This window comes from Callithrix jacchus, chromosome 6, assembly GCF_049354715.1.
Source record: "Callithrix jacchus isolate 240 chromosome 6, calJac240_pri, whole genome shotgun sequence".
NCBI lineage: Eukaryota > Metazoa > Chordata > Mammalia > Primates > Cebidae > Callithrix > Callithrix jacchus.
The window spans coordinates 64,499,087-64,520,262 of NC_133507.1; the positions used below are offsets into that span (position 1 = coordinate 64,499,087).

The 21,176-nt window shown below is 35.4% G+C and overlaps 1 protein-coding gene across 9 annotated transcripts in view; it reads left to right on the top strand.

The window, feature by feature from the left end:
• The window catches only part of SCN3A (sodium voltage-gated channel alpha subunit 3), a 113,150-nt gene that overhangs the window by 79,829 nt on the left and 12,145 nt on the right, over window positions 1-21,176 (top strand). For all 9 annotated transcript variants that reach the window (XM_078327469.1, XM_078327470.1, XM_078327472.1 and 6 more), the window contains 4 exons: window positions 4,834-4,954; window positions 6,431-6,585; window positions 7,343-7,516; window positions 20,178-20,300. In XM_078327469.1, the coding sequence (XP_078183595.1) occupies window positions 4,834-4,954; window positions 6,431-6,585; window positions 7,343-7,516; window positions 20,178-20,300 (573 nt within the window). The remainder of the gene's footprint in view (window positions 1-4,833; window positions 4,955-6,430; window positions 6,586-7,342; window positions 7,517-20,177; window positions 20,301-21,176) is intronic.

Below are 21,176 nucleotides of genomic sequence, written 5' to 3' on the forward strand. Positions count from 1 at the left end.
CTACTAGCAAGACAAAAATCCACAATTTTTTATTTAGAGAAATGGTTAGATTTTAAAGGCAATCTGTAATGGCTGAATCTTTTATTTTACCTCTTGAATCATACAGCAGTTTGTAAGAATCAAATATTTGATAGCTGATTGAAAATAAATGAAATGTGAGCGCATTTCAGTGGAAGTAGGCCAGTTGCTAACATTCTCTTTTCTCTCTGAAAGTTAAATTTCATTATTTAATTGTATAAAAATCAAGAGCAATATTTGTCATTTGGGGAATTTCTATATAAGATCATGCTATTGGGGGGCAGGGAATGGTCTTATGGCCTTTTATGGGTGCTAACTCTATTGCTTCTTATGTTGAAATAACCCATTCCTGTGAGTGGTATTGGTAGTTAACCTTCTTGAAAACTTCATATTCAGGTACCATGTCTTTGAGGACATGGTTCTTGGATCAGCGTGCAGCTTCCACAGCATTGCGCTGGGCTTCTGCTACAGCCAGGCATGTTTTCTGCGGCTGAAATAGGCCTGGAGAATGTTGCATCTTCAAACCTGCTTTCCAGCGTGCACTTGTAGAGCATAAGCCATCATCCCTCTGTAGACCCAGTTGTTTCTACAAGGGATGGAAAATTAACCTCTAAGTGCCATAATATATTGGAGGGGTAGGGAGACAATAGTACAAGAAAACAAGTTTGAACTTGTACTATGTGGCTTTATATGGAAGCTTTCTATTATTATGCCTATATTCCCAATTATATTTTTCTAACTACATCAGAACAAGTATAAATTTTAGTAATTTAGTATAGTCATTCAGTTCCTTAATATGGTAAATTTAATTTCAGGTTTCTTTGCTTTTTTTATATCATTGTAGTATCACAGCTATGGCAATATAAAGAAAGTAAGTTATTCTTTATATTTATCATTGGTCACTTGCCTTTAAATCAGTTATATGCATTTAAATAAATTTGGAGATCATTTTGGTTATGGCTATAAGATGTATTACGAACTACCCTTGACTAGAATGTGAATGCCAAAGTGTTGAACCTAATTAGAAAATGTTTAGATTATTTAGATTATACCAATATGTAGAATTATGTATATAGTATAGATATATATTATATAGATGTATAGAATTTAAAATGCTTATATAGTTTTTCAGGGTGTAAATTAGTGATTCAAAAATATAGCAGTAAACATCTTTATGTATTCAGTGACTAAAGCATGTCAGGTAGTAGATCATAATTGGTAAGATGATATAATTTAATAAGAACGTTTCACAATTTAATTTATAACTGTAGGTAAATGCATAACTTTAGAAATTTTATATAATTGATACAGCATTTTCATAACTTCATAGAATTAAAATATATGTACTTTCCCATGATAAAGATGTGACCTATGGCATTGAAAAGTAAAAAGTAATGTAGTAGCATTTCTGACTAATAAGATTACATTGTCCAGGTGCAGTGGCTCACATCTATAATCCCAGCACTTTGGGAGGCCATGGTGGATGGATCACTTGAGCCCAGCAGTTTGAGACCAGCCTGAGCAACATAGCAAAACCCTATCTCTACAAAAAAGTTAAAAATCAGCCAGGCACGGTGGCACACACCTATAGCCCCACTACTTGGGAGGCTGAGATAGGAGGATTGATTGAATCTGGGAGGTTGAGGATACAGTGAGCCACGATCATGCCATAGCATTCCAGTCTGAGTCACAGAGTGAGACCCTGTCCCAAAGGGGAGTGAGTAAAAAAAATTAAATTATGACTGAGACAGATTCTTCAACTTGGGTGAGTTGACTTTGTGTCAAATGAGGAAGCCTCCCATAAAACACTTTCTGGTGAAATGAAAACTAACCTACCATCTTCTAAGCTTTGGCTCATGAGGGTCCTGGAAGCTTGCCAAAGATTTGCCAAGACCCCCTCTGAGCATTCCTTGAGGAGCTTTCTAGAGCCTAAGCTGAAAAAGACTATCTTTATAATCAGAAAATCTCTGGAATAACATTAAAGCAATTCTCCAGGAAATGGGTTCTACTCCTTGGACAATAGTAGAATGGTGGCAGGTGGCAGGGTTTTTTTTTTGGCCCGTTTTCAAAATGCCAGGAGGAGAGAGGTAAACTATCTGTGATCACTGTCTCTCTCTACTTTAAGACGTATAAATGCATAACCTCCAGAGCTATTAGAACAGAGATTATTTATATCCAAACAAGTTAATCACATTCACAAATTTATGTCATCTAAAGATCATCCCAATAACAAAACTACACCCAGAGGTCCATGTATGTAAACGATTGATTTCATTGTCATTTTGGTTAGTGACTATTGGGACTTGTGCAGTAAAAGGTTGTTTTAAATATGTAAGTATATGTATTAAACATAGGACACCAGTAAAACATATGGAAGAATTATAATGTTAAAAATTAAACATCTCACAATTATATTAACAGTGGTAAAATGGGAAGTGAAGGGTGAGTATTTTTTCTAAAGTTTTCAAATGGAAAAGTACATGTGTATGTGTGTGTATACATGTATAATTACCTTCTTCCCTCATATTTCCTTATTGAATGTCTGCTAACATTTTTGAGAAACGTCTTGGAAATATATGTTTTTATTATTAATATACATTTTTATTAAATAATTTCTATTCAATAAGAAAATCCATTTTCTAATATAATTAGTCAGGACCAGATGAGTTATATATCAAAATGGAGAGATGAAATTACCTAAAGACTATAATTCTCTCTATAAAGTAACATTCAAATATATCCAAACATTCATTTATTCACTCTTCATGAACTTAATATAACTATTCTGTGTCTGTTATATACTTGGTGATATAGTGGATCTTTTATCATATATATATGTGAGTGTGTATATGTATGTAGTTGGTATATATGTATGTATATATGTATATGCATGTAAATATGTACATATATTTAGGAGAATATTTGGTCAAAGGAAACAAGTATAATACATTAAATGTTCTATAAAATTTAGCATGAAGAAAACCATGCAAAAACGAAAAGCTTCATAGAGGAGGTTGAGGTTGACTATGACGAGGCTCAGAAGTTCTTGAGTTTGGACCAGCCAGGAGGAAAAAGAAGAAACAGGAAACTTTCTATAACTAACCTCAAAAACTTTGGTTTCATACTGTTATTATTTATTCAGTGGATATTATTGCTGTCACTAATTAAAAGCCATAATAATTAACCCATAAACTACCAGTGAAATTGAAAGAAAAAGTTAGTTGCTGAGACCAAATATTATCCAGTATTTTCTTAGTTACACCAGAAGTTGCTACAATTCTAGCCAATGGTAGTTTTCCTAGGTCTTTCTTAAATAAATAAAGATAACCTAGCTATAAAATGCAGAAAAATCCTAGGAGAGGAGAAAGATATCTTGGCTTTTCCATCTTTTCCTAATGAATAGGAAATTAATGGTAAAGAATTTTTGTGCTATTAGGATCCTAAGAACTGTCAGTCAAAAATGATGACCCAGCTTTTCTCTTTACCATTCTCTAGCCTAGGAGGTATTCTACTGAAAAATTGTATTTTGACTTAAAGTAATGTTCATAATATATATATTTGAACATGGCTAATGTCAGGTTAACGTCACCTTTAAAGTAACATCATAGAAAGCATCGTCTGGATACTACCCTTTAATTAGTTCACATTATAAAATAGTCAACTACATTTGCATTATGTCTCCATTAAATCAGGAATTTTGAGCCCAATTTCCCCAACATGAACTGTGTTTAAAGAGTCATTTTGGCCTTTTTAAAAATAGCACAGTAACTCTTTCAGAAGACTTCGGGATAGTGACCCTAACACTCGGCTATTAAAGTGAGTGGGGGCTTTGAAACCATTAACATGTCCATGCACTATTCTTTCATCCTAAAAGCTTTACATTATCCAGGTTGTGCTGTATGTCATGTCTTTGCATCCATTTTCATAAAACATTGCACAATCGTGTCCTCCCAAGTGATCTCAGAGTACTTATTATTTATTCTTGTAACATTACAGTAGCTCTTCTAGCCATGTGGCATGTCACAATGATTATTTAAAGGAAATATTCACAGCCGGATCACACATTGAATTCAGAATGTGCTTCTAATGAAAGTCTATAGAGATTCTGGACAATGCCATTTTTGAAGAAATTTCCATTTCATTTAGAATTCTTTGGCAAGTATTGAATTCAGTTATGCAGTTCAGAAAGAGAGAGAGAGAGAGATCCATCATTTTTCTTCTAGTAAAATAAGAAGAAAATTATATAAGCCAGAGAAAAATATAGCACAAAGTTGAAATATAATGACTGTGACTAATGTTAATGTGCTGCTCTTCCTTTCTAAAATTATAGAAACATGGACAATACTTAGAAACAACTGGTAATATTCTTTGTCCTCTGAAAATTTCCGTCAGAAGAGGTGGAGATTAAAATTTTATTTGATGCATTTGAATTAATATAATCATTAGCAGTTGTCAGCATGCCACTTTATCCAACTATTTTTGGTTTGGCCTCAGTATTAATGTATTAAGTTATGTTCATATGGCATTCATATACAAATTCAGATCATAAAACAAGCTAATCAGTATAATCCATCCTTTCCAAACCACCCACACTGACTGTTGTCTAAATTTTATTGTCTGATTCGGGTCAGTAGTCACATTATTTTGAATAATGCAACTTGAATTATGTTAAATTATTAGTACATAATTATCAGTAACGCTAGTAGAGTTAAATGCTATCACTACCATTTTTTTCACATAATAATGACAGTATTTCTCACTTAGTTAAATAAAAGGAGAGAAAATCACATCTTTGAAATGGGATTTTGTTTCCAGAAATTAAACGCAACGAGCTCATCTGAAGGAAGCACAGTTGATGTTGCTCTACCCCGAGAAGGTGAACAAGCTGAAATTGAACCCGAGGAAGACCTTAAACCAGAAGCTTGTTTTACAGAAGGTAAGCAAGCTGTAATGTGGTTAAATACAATCTCCCCTTGTTCTTTACAGAGACTGAATATGCCTCATTTAAAGAAAATATTTATGACACGAGGTGTGGTGGCTCACACCTGTAATCCCAGAATTTTTGGAGGCTAAGGTAGGAGGATTGCTTCACCCTAGGAGTTTGAGACCAGCCTGGGAAATACAGTAAGACTTTGACCCCACCCTCCCGCCCACAAAAATAAATTAGCTGGACATGGTTGTACGTGCCCATGGTCCCTGCTACCTCAGCCACAGCTGTACTGTAGAGCTTTAGCAAGATGTAGAGGCTCCAGTGGGCCATGATTATGCCACTGCACTTCAGCCTGGGCAACAGAGCAAGACCCTGTCTCAAAATAAATACATAAATTAAATAAGACAAATATTTAAAAAGAAAATGAAATGGTGAGGGGAAGGCATGTTTATCATTGTTTTCCTTTTTTTTTTCCTTTTTTTCTTTTAAAGAGTTATTACATCTAAATTTCTGGATTGTACTTACAGCAATGACTCTTCCTGGAAAATTAAGATGATCTGATAGGTTTTTTTTTTCTCATTCTCCATAATGTGAAGAAGCTGACCCTATGAGACAAATGGCATTCTATTGTCATTGATATTGTAATCCCTTCAGAACTCCTTGGCAATGGTGTGATTTGATTTATAGATGCTGTGGTAATTACATTCCCTCCCTTACAGTTCCAGTGTGGTTAATTTGTGCTCTGGCTAGAGCTGTTTGGAGATGTAGCTGTATTGTGGGGTTTTGGCAGGGAAAGCAATATCTGTTCTCACAGAAAGCAGCACAGTGTCTTTCACACAATCAATGAATATCTATTATTCAATGTGATTGGATTTAATCTGATGAGTAGTAGCTCAGAGACTTACAGCAGAAGAGTGGATGGGAGTTAGAAATAATGTGAAGGCTAGGAGGGGGAGGACAAAGGGAAAAGAGATACTGACTGACAAGCTGAGTCATAGGTGTGACTAAGAAAAGCACTGAGGCTGAAAAATAAATTAGCTTCGGAAAATTGACAGTGGCTGATGCCTGGGAAGACAGCAGGATTTTCTGTGCATGAAATGAAGTAAAAACCCAGGTTTATGTCAAAATATGAATAAACAACTCAAACGTAGTTTTGCCTCAAACCTGAGAGATGCACCTGGACCCTACTTTCATCAATGGCCTTGAGGCAAAACAATCCTGACTGGTGATCAAGAACAAAACCACTGTTACTTAAGCAAATCTAGATAAAATATTTCCTTGAACTCTAAGTAGCTGGCTGTGTATCTAAGTGAGAATGATTCATTTTACAGGAGGGATTCTGAAGATAACTAGGAAATGAAGGAGACCATTACCCTATGAAATGATCACTGGAAGTGGGGTGGAGAGAAAGCAAGAACATTTATTTTTTTTCCTACTTAAGATTAAAATATATTTTTCTAATTAATTATATTTGATTCTTAGGATGTATTAAAAAGTTTCCATTCTGTCAAGTAAGTACAGAAGAAGGCAAAGGAAAGATCTGGTGGAATCTTCGGAAAACCTGCTACAGCATTGTTGAGCACAACTGGTTTGAAACTTTCATTGTGTTCATGATTCTTCTCAGTAGTGGTGCTTTGGTAAGTGAAACACATATTGGCAAGAATCAGATTCCGGTGAAATACTTTATTCTCCAGAATTACCAGATGCAAACACTGAGCTTCAGAATCAAAAGGAAAGGCATATCTGTGTCTTGCAGAGCTTGGCATCCAAGGTTTAACAATGCAAAATTCAGTTCAGAACAAATCAGCACCATGAAACAGCCAGATGGAATTTCTCATCTGGTGTTTATCTAACAGATGTTTTCCTCACTGAGACAGCCATTTGCAGAGACATTCTGTAACCACGTTACTTTCCCTGTCAAATACCATCCAGTTTTCCCTAATAATTGTATTAACATTTATGGACTAAAAGTGTATTTTGTTTTCTTTTTTCATGTATAATCAACTTATTCTCTCAAAATAAGCCAGATCATTCAGGAAATTGTAGAAAGTAATATTGGAATAGGCCAATTTTTTCCCTCATTAACAGAACTTCTAGTTATTTCTGAGTTCATATTACTTCATTAAAAGCATGTCTTTGTAGCAGTAATTGAGATAGAGACTTTGGGGTGAGAAGTAGGAAAGAAAACACATTCTAAATCACTAAAGGCATGACATTTCCCTGCTAGCATTTTCAAGTTAATTTTAGTCTTTAGATTTTGCCCGATGTTCAATGTTTATGTAAAATATCAATAATCAAATTATTTTGTACTCAGTATTATGCTAAGCAATTTTTTCAAATATTTAGAAAAAGCAAGCCATTGAAGTAAAATACAATCCTTTTTTTTATTCACAGGCCTTTGAAGATATATACATTGAACAGCGAAAGACTATCAAAACCATGCTAGAATATGCTGACAAGGTCTTTACCTATATATTCATTCTGGAAATGCTTCTCAAATGGGTTGCTTATGGATTTCAAACATATTTCACCAATGCCTGGTGCTGGCTAGATTTCTTGATCGTTGATGTAAGTATCCTGAATGATTTTTATAAAATTGTTTTTAAAAGAGGCAAGTTTGACATTTCACATATTTCTGTGATTAAAACTGACTTTCACTAAAGATGACATAATTATGCAGTTGTTTAAACAAAATTATAGTATAGGCAACAATGAGGAATATCTCATGGGAAAGAGAGAGGAGGTCCTAAAAACATGGATGGTGGTAAGAGAAAACACAGGGAGAGACGTTCTGTACCACAAACAAGACAGTTGTTATGTTTTTGAAAGTTAGTTACCTCAAGGTAAGTAATAGCTAAATAATATGTTAACTGGCAGATGTAAGCACTTAGCTTATTAACAGTTCAGTTTAAAATTTAAAACAAATCTCCAGGAGGCAAAATCAAAACTGACTGATGCCAGAAATTGTGTGAACTGCACTTTAATCCCTTCCTAGAGTATGTGTGACTAAATAATGTTAAATTAACCCATGAACTGAATTCATTCAGCCACAGCCACATACCCACAGACACAACAAAATGCTTTTCCATTTTTAAATCAGTAGTGAGACCCTAAAAGCTAATCAGATATTTACCATGCAAAGGGTTAAGTGTAGGTCTGTTCTGAATCTGATTACTCTGGGGTGAGTAGTCATAGGAACATTACCATTATGGAATCCATCTGACTTGCAGCCTGTTTTATTATTATTATTATTATTCCAAACGGAGAGGACTGGGACAACATGACAGTCCTCTGGTTCCTTGTAGTCTGTGATATTCCGTTGCACAAGGCTTCACAGCCTCCTAACGAAACAAGGTGCTTCAAGCTCTCTCTTTAGCTCCTTCCTAGCAATCACAAAGCACTTTATTTTTAGCTCTCATGCTTCCCGATATGAATCAATGATTTTCATGCGTTACAGTCATTCTTTTTCTCATTTTCAACAAGTCTGGATCTATCCATATTCTACTCCTCTTCCTTTCACAAATACCTACTCACAATTCTATGACCAAAATGTGTTTAACTCTTTAAGTTGATAAGAAATCTACTGCCAAATCACTTTTAATAAACCAGAAATGACTTTCAATTTCCTCAGCTGGCCTTTCATTAATAATAGAGATGAATTTCAGGATAGCTCTGAAAAGCTATTCAAAAACGGAAACTTAGCATTTTCACATTCTGCAACTAGAATGGACCTTAAGGAATACTAGCCTTTATTCAAGATGTGAGGAAACTAAAGTCTCAGTTTAAATAATTTTTGGAGAGAGTACAGCTACTTAATAACAAGTGAATATGTGTTCAAATTTATTAAATCTCAATTCAGTGCTCCTTTCCCCCCATAGATTTTCTGCCTAATTGATCCAGTATAAATGTATTAGTTACAGTAGGCAAATGTGTCTGTGTCTCTGTGTGTGTGTGTGTGTGTATCAGACTGGCATCAGACTGGCTTTGGGATTTAGCGTTTAAAATCTCCACCTTCCCTATGAAAGACAGAACACTAAATACATTCAATGATCCTTTCTGGTTCAAAAAGATTTTATTATGTGTGAAGATTATTATTATTATTATTATTATTATTATTTTGAGATGGAATTTTGCTCTTATTGCTCAGGCTGGAGTGCAATGGCACAATCTCAGTTTACCTCCGCCTCCCAGGTTCGAGCGATTCTACAGCCTCAGCCTTCGAGCAGCTGGGATTACAGGCGCCTGCCAGCACACCCAGCTAATTTACTGTATTTTTAGTAGACACGCAGGGTTTTGCCATGTTGGACAGGCTGGTCTCGAACTCCTGACCTCAAGTGACCCACCTGCCTCAGCCTCCCAAAGAGCTGGGATTACAGGCGTGAGCCACCATGCACAGCAAGATTATTTAAAAATGTGATCAAAGTTTTCAAGAAAATTCTGACTTACATTTACTGAACTGCTGCATTGTACTTTAAGTATTTCTATGTACTTTCCTCATATAGAAAACATGGTTATGATGTAATAATCTCTTGCCATTGGGGGTTTTGCATCTTGTTTTTATCCTTGCACACCTAACATAGACACTTAGACATCTACTGAGTAATGTTTCAATGAATGAAAAAAAAATGTTACCCGAAAATTACTTTGCTTTTAGTGACTAAAAGTTAGCAGATTGGAACTGGGAACTGAAAGCCTTCTACCTTTGGGCAAACTATTGTGTCTCAAGTGGGTCTGTTTTCTTAGTTTTCCCAAAGCAGGGGTTACATGAATTAATGCAACCTCAGATAACAGCTTGTCCTCCACATGCACATGAATGTTCATTGTGGCACTGTTTACAATAGCAAAGACCTGGAACCAACCCAAATGCCCATCGATGATAGACTGGATAGGGAAAATGCGGCACATATACGATATGGAATATTACACAGCCATAAAAAATAATGAGTTCATGTCCTTTGTAGGGACATGGATGAACCTGGAGATCATCATTCTCAGCAAACTGACACAAGAACAGGAAATCAAACACCACATGGTCTCACTCACAGGCAGGTGTTGAACAATGAGAACACATGGACACAGGGAGGGGAACACTACACACTGGGGTTTGTTGGGGGGAAATAGTGGAGGGACAGCGGGGGGTGGGGAGTTGGAGAGAGATAACATGGGGAGAAATGCCAGATATAGGTGAAGGGGAAGAAGGCAGCAAATCACACTGCCACATGTGTACCTATGCAACTATCTTGCATGTTCTTCACATGTACCCCAAAACCTAAAATGCAAATTGTCCTCAAACTACTGGGGATTCACTAAGCTAGTAAACATAAGGTTAAAACAGTTTTTGAAAGTATAAGTGAAATGGACTTAAAGAGTTTAAAGTTCATAGGATGTATCACTGTAACGAAACTAAACTGTCACAGAAATGTAAAGAAAGGGATCAATCAATGAAGCAAGAAAATAAACAGAACACGAAAAAAATGTTTTTTCAAACAAATCTTTCAAAAAGTACATTCATATGCTTGAGAATTAGGCTTATGTAAAAAATGTAACCTCTTCAATTCTCTATCTAAATCTAGTTTATAGTGAGGTATCTTCCTAATCTCCTAAAATTCATTCATTTATTCAATAAATAAATAAATAATCCTTACATGCCATTCAAGACAAATGAGAAATGAACAAGACAGACCGAGCCTTGCTAAACTCTTTGGGAGGAGAGGAACAGACAATAAACATGTAAACAAGTAAATTCTAAAGATAAAGGCAGATGGTGATCACTGCTATGAAATAAAACAGGGTACTGGGCTGGTAAATGACTGCATGGCTGGGCGGTGGACAGGACAGGAGCAGTGTGTCAGCTAGTGTCCAGGAAGGTATCTAAGGAGGTTTGAATGGGAGAGGATGCCAGTCATTCGAAGACCTGAAAGAAGAGAGGAGAAGCAACAGAAAGGCCTGAAGTGGGAATGAGGCAAGGAGATTCAAGAGACAGAAAGAACACTGGTGTACCTGTATGTAATGAAACATGAGTGAGAGTGAGAGAAACCGAACTCAAAAAGTACATAGAGGCCATGGCAAGAAGTTCGTATTTTATTGTAATTTACTATATATTGTATATATTAACACTATGTAATATAATATATATTAGTTATAAGTAGAATGAGAAGCCCCAGCAGCAGGATAAACAAGGATCTGATCTACTGTTACAAAATTATCACAGCTGGCTATGGAGGGGGGAGGCAGAGTAGAAGCCGAAAGATCAATTAGGAAGTTGTTTTAATAATGCAGGAAAGTGGAGATTTTAGACTAAGGTGATGAGACTTACTGATGGGGCCTGATATGTGGAGTGAAGAAAAAAGAGGATTCAACAAATGGATTTTCCTTCACAGCGAAGAAATGGATAGAGGATAGAACCATTAACTGGGATGGGGAATATTAGAAAAAAGATTTGGTAGAGTAGGTAGATGGTGGGTGGGAGAAGGATGTATTCATTTGATATATGTTCATTTTTGATGCTTATTAGACATTCAAAACAAGATATTGAACTTGATACAGATCCAGATCTCAGGACAGAAGCCAGAATCTGATATATATAAATTTAAGGTCCATCGAGATGCATATGGTATTTGAGGCTACGAATGTGTTTTAGCTCACCTAGGCAGAGAGTGCAAATATACAAGGGAACACAGAACCAAACTCTCAGGACACTATAACATTTAGAAGTTGGAAAAAGGAGAATCAGCCAGTAAATTAGACTGAGAAGTAGTAATTAAAAGGAAAACAAAATGTGCATGAGGTCATAGAAACCCAGAGAAGATAGTCAAGTTGTTCCAAAGGAGAGGGGATCAATTTTGTCAAAGGCTGCAGTGAAAAAAGTCAAAGATCAAGCAATATTGGTATAGAAGATTGACTTTGGGATTTGGCAAAATTAAGGTCATTGGTGTTGTGGAAGAGAGAAAATAATGAAGATGAAGCAATGGAGACAGCAAGTACAATACTTCAGGATGGAATCAAGGACAACTTAACTCTGCCTCTATCTTCCAGAATACTGTACTAGAAGGACCACTTTTTCAGATTTTGTACAATTCTTTTCTTCTCAGTGGAAGGTCAGAAAGATACTATGTTCAGTTAAAATATATGTAATATATATATATATATATATATATATGCCTTACTGTACCATTCTATAACTAAACAAACTATAGTATAAATGCTGTTGACCACACAATGAACTAAATAGATAATTTAATTAATATTTATTTAAAATGTATTGAAAACATCAGATTTTTTTGCGGTCCTTACAGTTTTTGCACTGTCATCTCTGAGAAAATGCATCTGAGCATCTCTCATAAAAACCTCAAGTTTGATTCTAAAACATTCTAACATGCTAATGTGTGCAAAACAAACTCTAGTAAAAAATTTAGCCATCATGAAGTATTTATTGCCCACGGGTGATTTTCACTAACAGCACAGGTTAAAAGGAGATGGTTGATATTACGGTTTTGGAATTCTTTTTCTACTTAATCACAGGCTCCTTAGAATCCCATCAGCTGCCCTGTTGAGGTGAACAAAAGCAGCATAGGAACACTCTCTGATCCTAATATGTATTTCCAATTGCCAGCAACCTCTAGGATCTAGTGGTTCCTGCCTTAGTTCTTAACATTTATTACTGACATATTGGCATCCTCAATAATGGAGCTAGCTTGTTATTAGTAATAATAGTAGTATCAAGATATTATGCCCAGTACTTTGTAAGTACTTATTGTGGGAATGGCACTAATTAAGAGCCTTACATAATAATAGTAAAAATTACTACCCTGATTTAATGCTTACTGTGTACAGGTGCCGCCAAAAGCACTTTACATAAGTTACCTCATCTAATCTTCAAAATACTGCGTTCCTAACCTCTACATTACAAACCTCGTTATAAATGTCTCTATTACTTATAAAATGTTTATTAATCTTTTTAACAAGCTTATGATTTTGTCTTATTATTTCTATTTCACTACAGGTTTTATCTCTTTTTCATGGGTCTAGAAATATACAGATAGTAGGTGGTAGAGCTACCTTTACCCAGCACTGGCTTCTTTGATCCATATTTTACAAGAGGGCACAGATCTATTTGGTATATTGTGCTGAACCAGTGAAATACTTCCCACATGACATTGAAGGTGATTGCGTATAAGTGGTAGTGAATGAAAATAAGGAGATAGTGACATGCTAATATGCTGACACCTGCCTTGAATTTTATCTAGTGCTCCTGTGGAATTAGAATAAATCAAAAGAGCTTTGGGATAAAGGAGCGGAATCGCTATAAATTATTGTCATTTCATATCAATTTCTGATCTCTCTCTAGACATATTTCCATGTAAATGGTGTAGTATGTGATTTGACTTTTTCTATAAATGTCTCCTAGAAATGATTCATGTTGCCCATTTCTTGGAAGAATTTAATTCTCCTTTAGCATTGTTAATTAATTAATAAGACAAATTTCTCACTGGCCAGGTAATCCTACCAATGTAGCTATAAATTTCTATAGCCCATTCTTTGAAAGATTATGACTTTTAATGGAGACTTATAATCTCTAATTCTGGTCTTTTATTGAACTCCAACCCATACTTCTAACTGCTTCCTAGATAATACCTGCTAAGACCAAGGCTATCTGCACATATTCATCATCTTTCCCCTCTAAGCCATGCATTGCTTCCAAATTTCCTACTTAGTCTGATGGTAATGTTTGAACAAATGCAGGCCAGATGCCATCTTCAGCCTTTCTGTCTTTCACCCCTCGAAACCAATTAATCAGCAAGTTCTTCTCCATTTTACTGACTAACAAACGAATGGAGAGTCTCGCCCCCTCCTCTTCAGCACATCGACACCAAGCACATCAACACTGCAATCAACTGGACCAAGCAATAGCTTACTAAATGTTCCTACCACAAGTCACAACCTCTGCAAATATGTATCTTAGGAAGACCTAACATGACATTTTCTCTCCTTAAAGACCTCCCTGTGTGATGCAATTCATCAGCCAGGATTCTAAATGGTGACAGTAAAGACAAATAAGCTTTATTGTGTGTAATATAATAACAACCAAGCTTTATTGAGCTGTAAATTGTTATTTGTCTTCAATGTGTGATTCACATAATCTTCACAACTTATGCAGCATCTACTGTCACTTTCTTAGTTTGTAGATGGGAAAATTGAGGTACAGAGTAGTTACCTAGTAAAGTAACTATATAACATACATGTATTCTGTAAAATGTCAAAGACAATTTGTATCTTTCCAAAAAGAAATAATTACACCTGGAGATACAGTCATAATTACACACTTTATAAACAGAAGTAATCATGCTCACTATGAATCAAAATTGCACTTTAAAATTTTTTCTAGTAGTGTGCTTGATTGAAGATGATGTATCTTCAATCATCATCAAGATACGCTGATTTGTCTTTTTCAACATAAACAACATATAGTGTTATTTTGATTTAATCATCTTTAAAATGCCAAATTAAGATTTCCAGATAAGGAAATAAACTTAGAGAGATCGCCTAGTTCAAAGTCCTCATTTTAAAGACTCCTCCCCCACTGTGAATATTGTTTGGACTGTTTAAATGAAATTCCTGTGAAACTCATGGCTTCTCTGTACCATACTGTAGTCCCCAATGATGAGGGCACCAGATTTTACTCACCCTTTCCCCAAGGATGAATGCTTACATCATCTGCTTCCTGCCATTATAAACAGTACCACAATGACCAATGTGTTTGATTTTGTATAGCATGCAAGCATTGTGAATTGTCTAATTATGTATAAAGACCAATAAGTAAACCATAAAGATAAAAGTAGAAGAGAAAGAAAATAGGTGACCATTGAATTACAAACTTACAAACTCCCCTTCTTTAAAATTAAATTATCCTTTTTTTTTCTTTTAGGTACAGAGTCTCTCTCTGTCACCCAGGATGAAGTGCAGTGGCACAAGCATAGCTCACTGTAAACTCAAACTCCTACACTCAAGCAATCCTCCTGTTTCAGTCTCCCAAAGTGCAGGGAATACATGCATATGAGACACCATCCACAGCCTGGACTCCCATATCTGACTGAGGTTGCATAGGGACTGCACTTCCCACAGTCACTGGAAGTCTGCACTCTTTCAGTAGTATTCCCAACCTTCCATCTTCACTAGAGAGAGCCCTCTGCTACTATTCCCATGGCAGCTTTGTACCTGCCCCTCACCACTACCTGAGCCCTTTTCTAGGAACTACTCAGCAGATAGGAAGTAGAGCTCCTCTGTGGTGGAAGCAGGAAGGTGTACACCTAGCAATCTGAAATTCTGGGTGTCTTTGTCCTAAGAAATATTGAGTTAATTCACATGCTATTTAAACCCCTTAGTATTATTAATGGAAAACCTCAACTTCGGGATATACTGAAAGAGACATCTGCAGTGTCATGGGGAACAGATAACTGTTTCAGTGTTCTGAGCTCTGTAGCAAGTGCAGATTTTACTCTAGAAGTTGTGAAGTTGTCTTTTTTTTCTGCTCTCTTGAAGAGTTGGAGAGCCTTGGGTGAAGGGACTCAAGAGCATCTAGCTTTCCTGTATACAATCTTTCAATCAATTCTGTTTTCAGCCCCATCCATTGCCCTTCTGTTTTTGAACAACCAAGTGCTTCCAGGTCCAGGGCCTTCTGAGCATTCATTGAAACAATTTGAGTTCCTTCTGCCAGCACCTGGGTTTCTGCTGCTCTTTCTCTGATGAGAAAGTAATTATTCCTGTGCTTCCACAGCCCAGAATGTTTCAAAACTCTTCTTGTTGTATCCTCCCATTCTCTTTGTTTGTATTCCTTTGCTTTTCTTCTAGTTGAACTTCAATAGGGAGTATAAATAAATATGTTGTTCAAAGAGATTATTGTAAAAGTTTAGAAATAATTTATGTGTTTTACTATTTGGTTAATGACCTTTCACTGGATGAGTTGTAGGAGCTTTTTTTATTGAGGAAATTTAGTATTTTGTCACATGTAGTATGAATATTTTTCTAATTTGGGCTTTTGTCTAGACTTTTTTGTCATGTAGAAATTTTTCATTTTGATTTAGTCAAATTTATCAGACTTATTTCTCTCTTGGTTTTATTTCTCTCTTGGTTTTCTCATGTTTATGAAGACCCATTTTAAGACTATTAAAAATATTCTGGTTTTTTTTCAGTATTTTAGTTTGAGAAGTTTTGTTTGTTTCTTTGTACCTTAGTTTTTATGTTTTAATTTTTGAACAACCCGGAATTTAATTTGGTGCAAGGTGTGAGGTAAGGCTCCAGTATTATTTTTCTCAATTTGGCTTCTCATGTAATGAATAATCAGTTGTTTTATTTCTCCTCTCATTTAAAATTCTCTCCTTATCTACATGCTAAATCTCAGTATCCAGATGCTAATTTGAGCTTTATTTTGTTTCATTCATTTCTTTGTCTACTAATATAACAGCTTTATTACTGTAGATTTATAATCAACACCTGGTGAAATTTGTCCTCTCTGATTGCTTTTCTTCTTAACAAAAGTTTAAATTATTCTAATGCTTTTACATTTTCTGAATTAATTTTTTAAAGTTTTGTAGTTCAAAAAGACTCCTACACAAACTTTTTTAAAAGTTAAGATAAAAATATGCATTTATCAGCCACCTAAAATAATTAGATTATTGTTTATAATAGTTTTTCACTTGATTCCCTTGTGGGTTTTTATTTTTAAGTTAACAACAATAAATCTGCAAATAATGATTTCTCCTACTTATCTACTTCTTATAACTCTTCTTTTTCTATAAAGTGTTAAATAATAATGTTGGTGATGGGCATATTCTTTTATTCTGATTTTAATGAGAATGCTTATAGATATCACCACTAAAAATTATACAAGCTTTTAGATTGAAATATATCATCAAAATGTATGGAGGTGATATATGGATTTTATCTTTTGTTTGTTCGTGTTGAACTTTAAACATTATCTTTAGCCATTTTCAAGGGAATAAATTCCTATTGCTTGGTTCCTTAGCCAATCACAGGATTTCCAAACTCTTCTTTGGAACCATCAACTCCCTCCTGCATTATTCATTTCTTTCTCAGTCTTAGCTGCCATAGGAATGTGGAAAGGTGTGGATGACAACTGGACCAACCTCTGACATCTCTATTACAGTCATTTCCATTTATTTTCTGTGTAGCGTGACATGGAACCTGAGTCATGTAAATTTATATTAAAAATTTAGTTTTTGGAAATAGGTATCTGTTATACTTTGCATGCATTGGCAAGAATGCCTTTTGTGTTCAGCACAAAAGAGGTGAAGATTAAAACACCATGTACTGAAAGGTTGGGGACAAATTTGCTAAGGTGAAAAACACATTAGGCTAAAAAACAGAAGACCTAAATTCTAGTTATACATTTACCTGTTGCTTTCTTTTCTTGGATTGGTCATTTCACTATTCTGACAAAGAAAGATAATGAGTGAAAGAGATCACTGTGAATTGTAAAGCATTCTACCAATGTAGGACATTATCTTCAAATTTTATGTATGTTGCAAATCTTTAAAATTCCTGCAAGGAGCTACCTCTACTTGTAATAGAGATTTGAAAGATCTTATTTCAAAATCACTTTTAAAGCATTTTTTTTCACATCAGTTAAACCAGTAAAATAAGATTTTGCCTTATACAAAATTACATTGTAGCTTAAGTGAAATGCAAACCAGAAAATAAATTATTTATGTATGTGATTGATCAAATTGTGATAATCTTCTTAGAGTGATTTGCATGGAAAAACCACTTTAAGTTACTTAAGTAAACCAGTCTGTAGTGAGTATTCTCAGAAACCTAACAATATTTTAAATTCCCTTTATTTATCTATGTAAGTCAAATATGCAACAGATCCCAGAACAGATTTGTCAGGAAATTCAGTGTCAGGTAGTTTTTGATGCTCTCCCCTTGGGAACTTCTAGAAACTCTAGGACAGATGTAACCTAGAAATGTGTTGCTAATTTCCTCTGATCCTCACTATATTGTGGCTGCAACTCTGGCACTAAGTCCTCTGGGCCATGAGGTCCATTAAAATAATTGCAGCTTCATTAAGCCCAGCTTCTCTAACAACACAAAATTCCATGCCGTGTAGGGTGGTTAGATGCAGGTGGTGCCTTTCAACCTTTGAACTCATGACTTCCTATCTTTCCAGCACCCACTGTTCTGGACATTACCTTACTTTTTTTTTTTTTTTAAAGAGACAAGAGGCTCTCACTCTATAACCCAGGCTGGAGTGCAATTATGTAATCATAGCCATTGTAATCTCAAATTCCTGGGCTTAAGCAATCCTCCTGCCTAAGCCTCCTAAATAGCTAGGACTTTAAGTCCATGCCACCATCCCTGGCCAATCGGATTTTTGTTTGTTTGTTTTTAAAATTTTTTGTTGAGAGAAGATCTCATTATATTGCTCAGGCTGGTCTTGAACTGCTAGCCTTAAGATCCTCCCATTTTAGCCTCCCAAAGCAGTGGGATTACAGGCCTAGGCCATTAAACCCAGTTTTACTTTTCTTTTCAAAGCATGAGCTTCTTTACCTCAAGGTCTTGAGAATTCTGCAGCCACTTCCCTTTAAAATCCCACATCTCAAATAAAAGACTTTGTTGGGAGATTGAGAAATATCTTCAGATAGTAACTCCAGAAACAAAGAAGCTGTTAATGCCTCCTGAAGAAAAGGAGCATAGAACACAGAAGCCTGTGTGTTCTCTAATAACCTTTCCAATCTTTCCAGTCTTCTATAACAGCAAAACAAGACAGAAATGAATAGCTTAATCAATTTCCCTGCCACTAATCAAGTTTAGCAGTCAAGACATGTATTATTCTGTTCGATTCTTAAAAAGGATGCTGAATTAAACAATGAGAGGACGGTGGCTTCATATACTTTTAAAGCCTGGGTTCTGATTTTGGCGTTCTTAGGCAGATTATTGATTTCATCCTTCTTCACAAGATTGTTGGGAGGATTCACTTAAATCCATTTTCAACAACCTTTTTCCATGGGAAATTATGCCCTTAAGCCATTGTGGATATAATGAATTAATTTATCTCTTATGCATTAAGGAAAGCACTAGTTAGGGCCCATCCTTGCAAGAACTTAGAAGATAGTCATTCAAATAATTTTCTATGCTCTATGCTTCAGGTGAAGAAGAAAACATTTTTAATGGATGCAGAAGGCTAAGATATGCTTTGAAGTCAGATCATTTGGGTTCAAATAGCCAATTTTACCTATTAGCTGTGCATTCTGTTTTTGGTGTGGGCAGGGCGTGGAGCTCAAACTTCCTCACACATAAAATGGCAATAGTAATGGTAGCTATTTCTTTGGATTTATACATAAAGACATGTTATTATATTGAAATAAAATTAAAGCAAATAAAGTTCCTCCTCCGTAAAAGGACATGTTATCTTTCATATATTTAAGTAAAATTTAGTATAAATACAGGTAGAGTCTTATCAAAAACCAGGAGTTCTAATCCAAAAATCCAAAATCCAAAATGCTCCAATAAGCATTTCTTTTGAGTGTCATGTTAGCATTCAAAAAGTTTCAGATTTCTGATTTTTAGATGAGGGACACTCAGCCTGTATCAGAAAGCTTTATCATCGCTCTGAATGATGATAAAAGTTTTCTCTGGAATAATTATTTATCCAACGTATTTTGACTAAGGCATATCTGACCAGTAAGTGTTAGACATGTTAAGAGAACAATGTTTCATCCCTGCTGATAAAAAAATGACTTCTATGATCTGGAAAGGGAGATATCTAATTAGTTAACACTATTACATGGTAAATGCTTCCAGAATACATAACCAAGATACTACATAAATTCAAAAAAGAAACAGTATTTCTAATCAATAATATTAACCACAGATCCATGGAGGACCTGGCATTGAACTCAATCCTGAATTATCAGTGGTATACGCACAGGTTGAAAAAGGGTCCATGGTATCTAACTGGAGGCATGGACAAATATCTAACTGGAGGCATTTACAAATGTTTATAAATATGGGCAAGTATTCTGGTTTCATTGGTAAGCAAAGCAATAGTATGAGACTGGCAATATAAGATGATCCCACTATGTGGAAGATGAAAGTTGCCAAGGTATGTCAAATTTGTATTTAGTCTGTACTACATATATACCACATCCTGTACCTTCAGTCAACAGTTTATTTATTGGCAAACTAATTAATATATTTTTTCCTTTTGTAGGTTTCTTTGGTTAGCCTGGTAGCCAATGCTCTTGGCTACTCAGAACTCGGTGCCATCAAATCCTTACGGACATTAAGAGCTTTAAGACCTCTAAGAGCGTTATCCCGGTTTGAAGGCATGAGGGTAAGAAGAATAGACACTCTAATTATTCATGTCAAAACTACATGTGGGTAATGCTTTAGATAGAGAACAGTGCCATACTCTTCTGATATATATTTCATAGAATTACAGAATTAGAGCACAAATTTTAGAGATCACAAAGCCTTGCCTTCTGAAACTAGAGTTTATTTAAACAGGCTCTCAGAATTTTGAGGGAACAGAACTGACACTAGCATCCAGGTATGCTTGTCACAGTTCAAGGATGTTTCTACACACCCAAAAACCTTGCACTGCCAGTTATTTCTTTTTGCTTATACACCTTGAAATGACTACTGACTACTGGCATTCATCCAAGGTGGGAGTTTCTCTTAATAGCCTGATTCCTTCAAAATTACTAGTAATGAATGAAAGGTACAATGGGATTTGTGTGCTCCACTTCTTGAATTAATATCAGTAATAAAAATTATTGCATAAGGAAACAACGTTAAATAGCCTCTAACAAATTGCTAAATACCAACCAAAGTGAAGGATTAAGGTAATTGAGCATTTCAGGCAGTCCCCCAGAGTCTGTTTTATAGATCTCTTTTCTAATTGAGCATTCTGATTAAGGTTCACTTTTTCTATAGCATTTGTACTTTCCTTCACTTCATGTGTATATTATACATCTAAACATAAAATTACACTTATTATAGATACGCAACCACTTGCCATGACCCTCAGTAGAATTTAGCACAAAGGCCAGTTTTGTTTCATCTGATTTGCAAGTGCATGTGGACATTGAATTTCTTCTAGAACATAGGGCTTTTATGTTAGGAGTTGGTTGGTTTGGGGCAATAAAGCCTTGAAGTTTAAAGTTCACTCATCAGAAAGAATTAAGCCACTCTCCCGACTCTCCAGAAT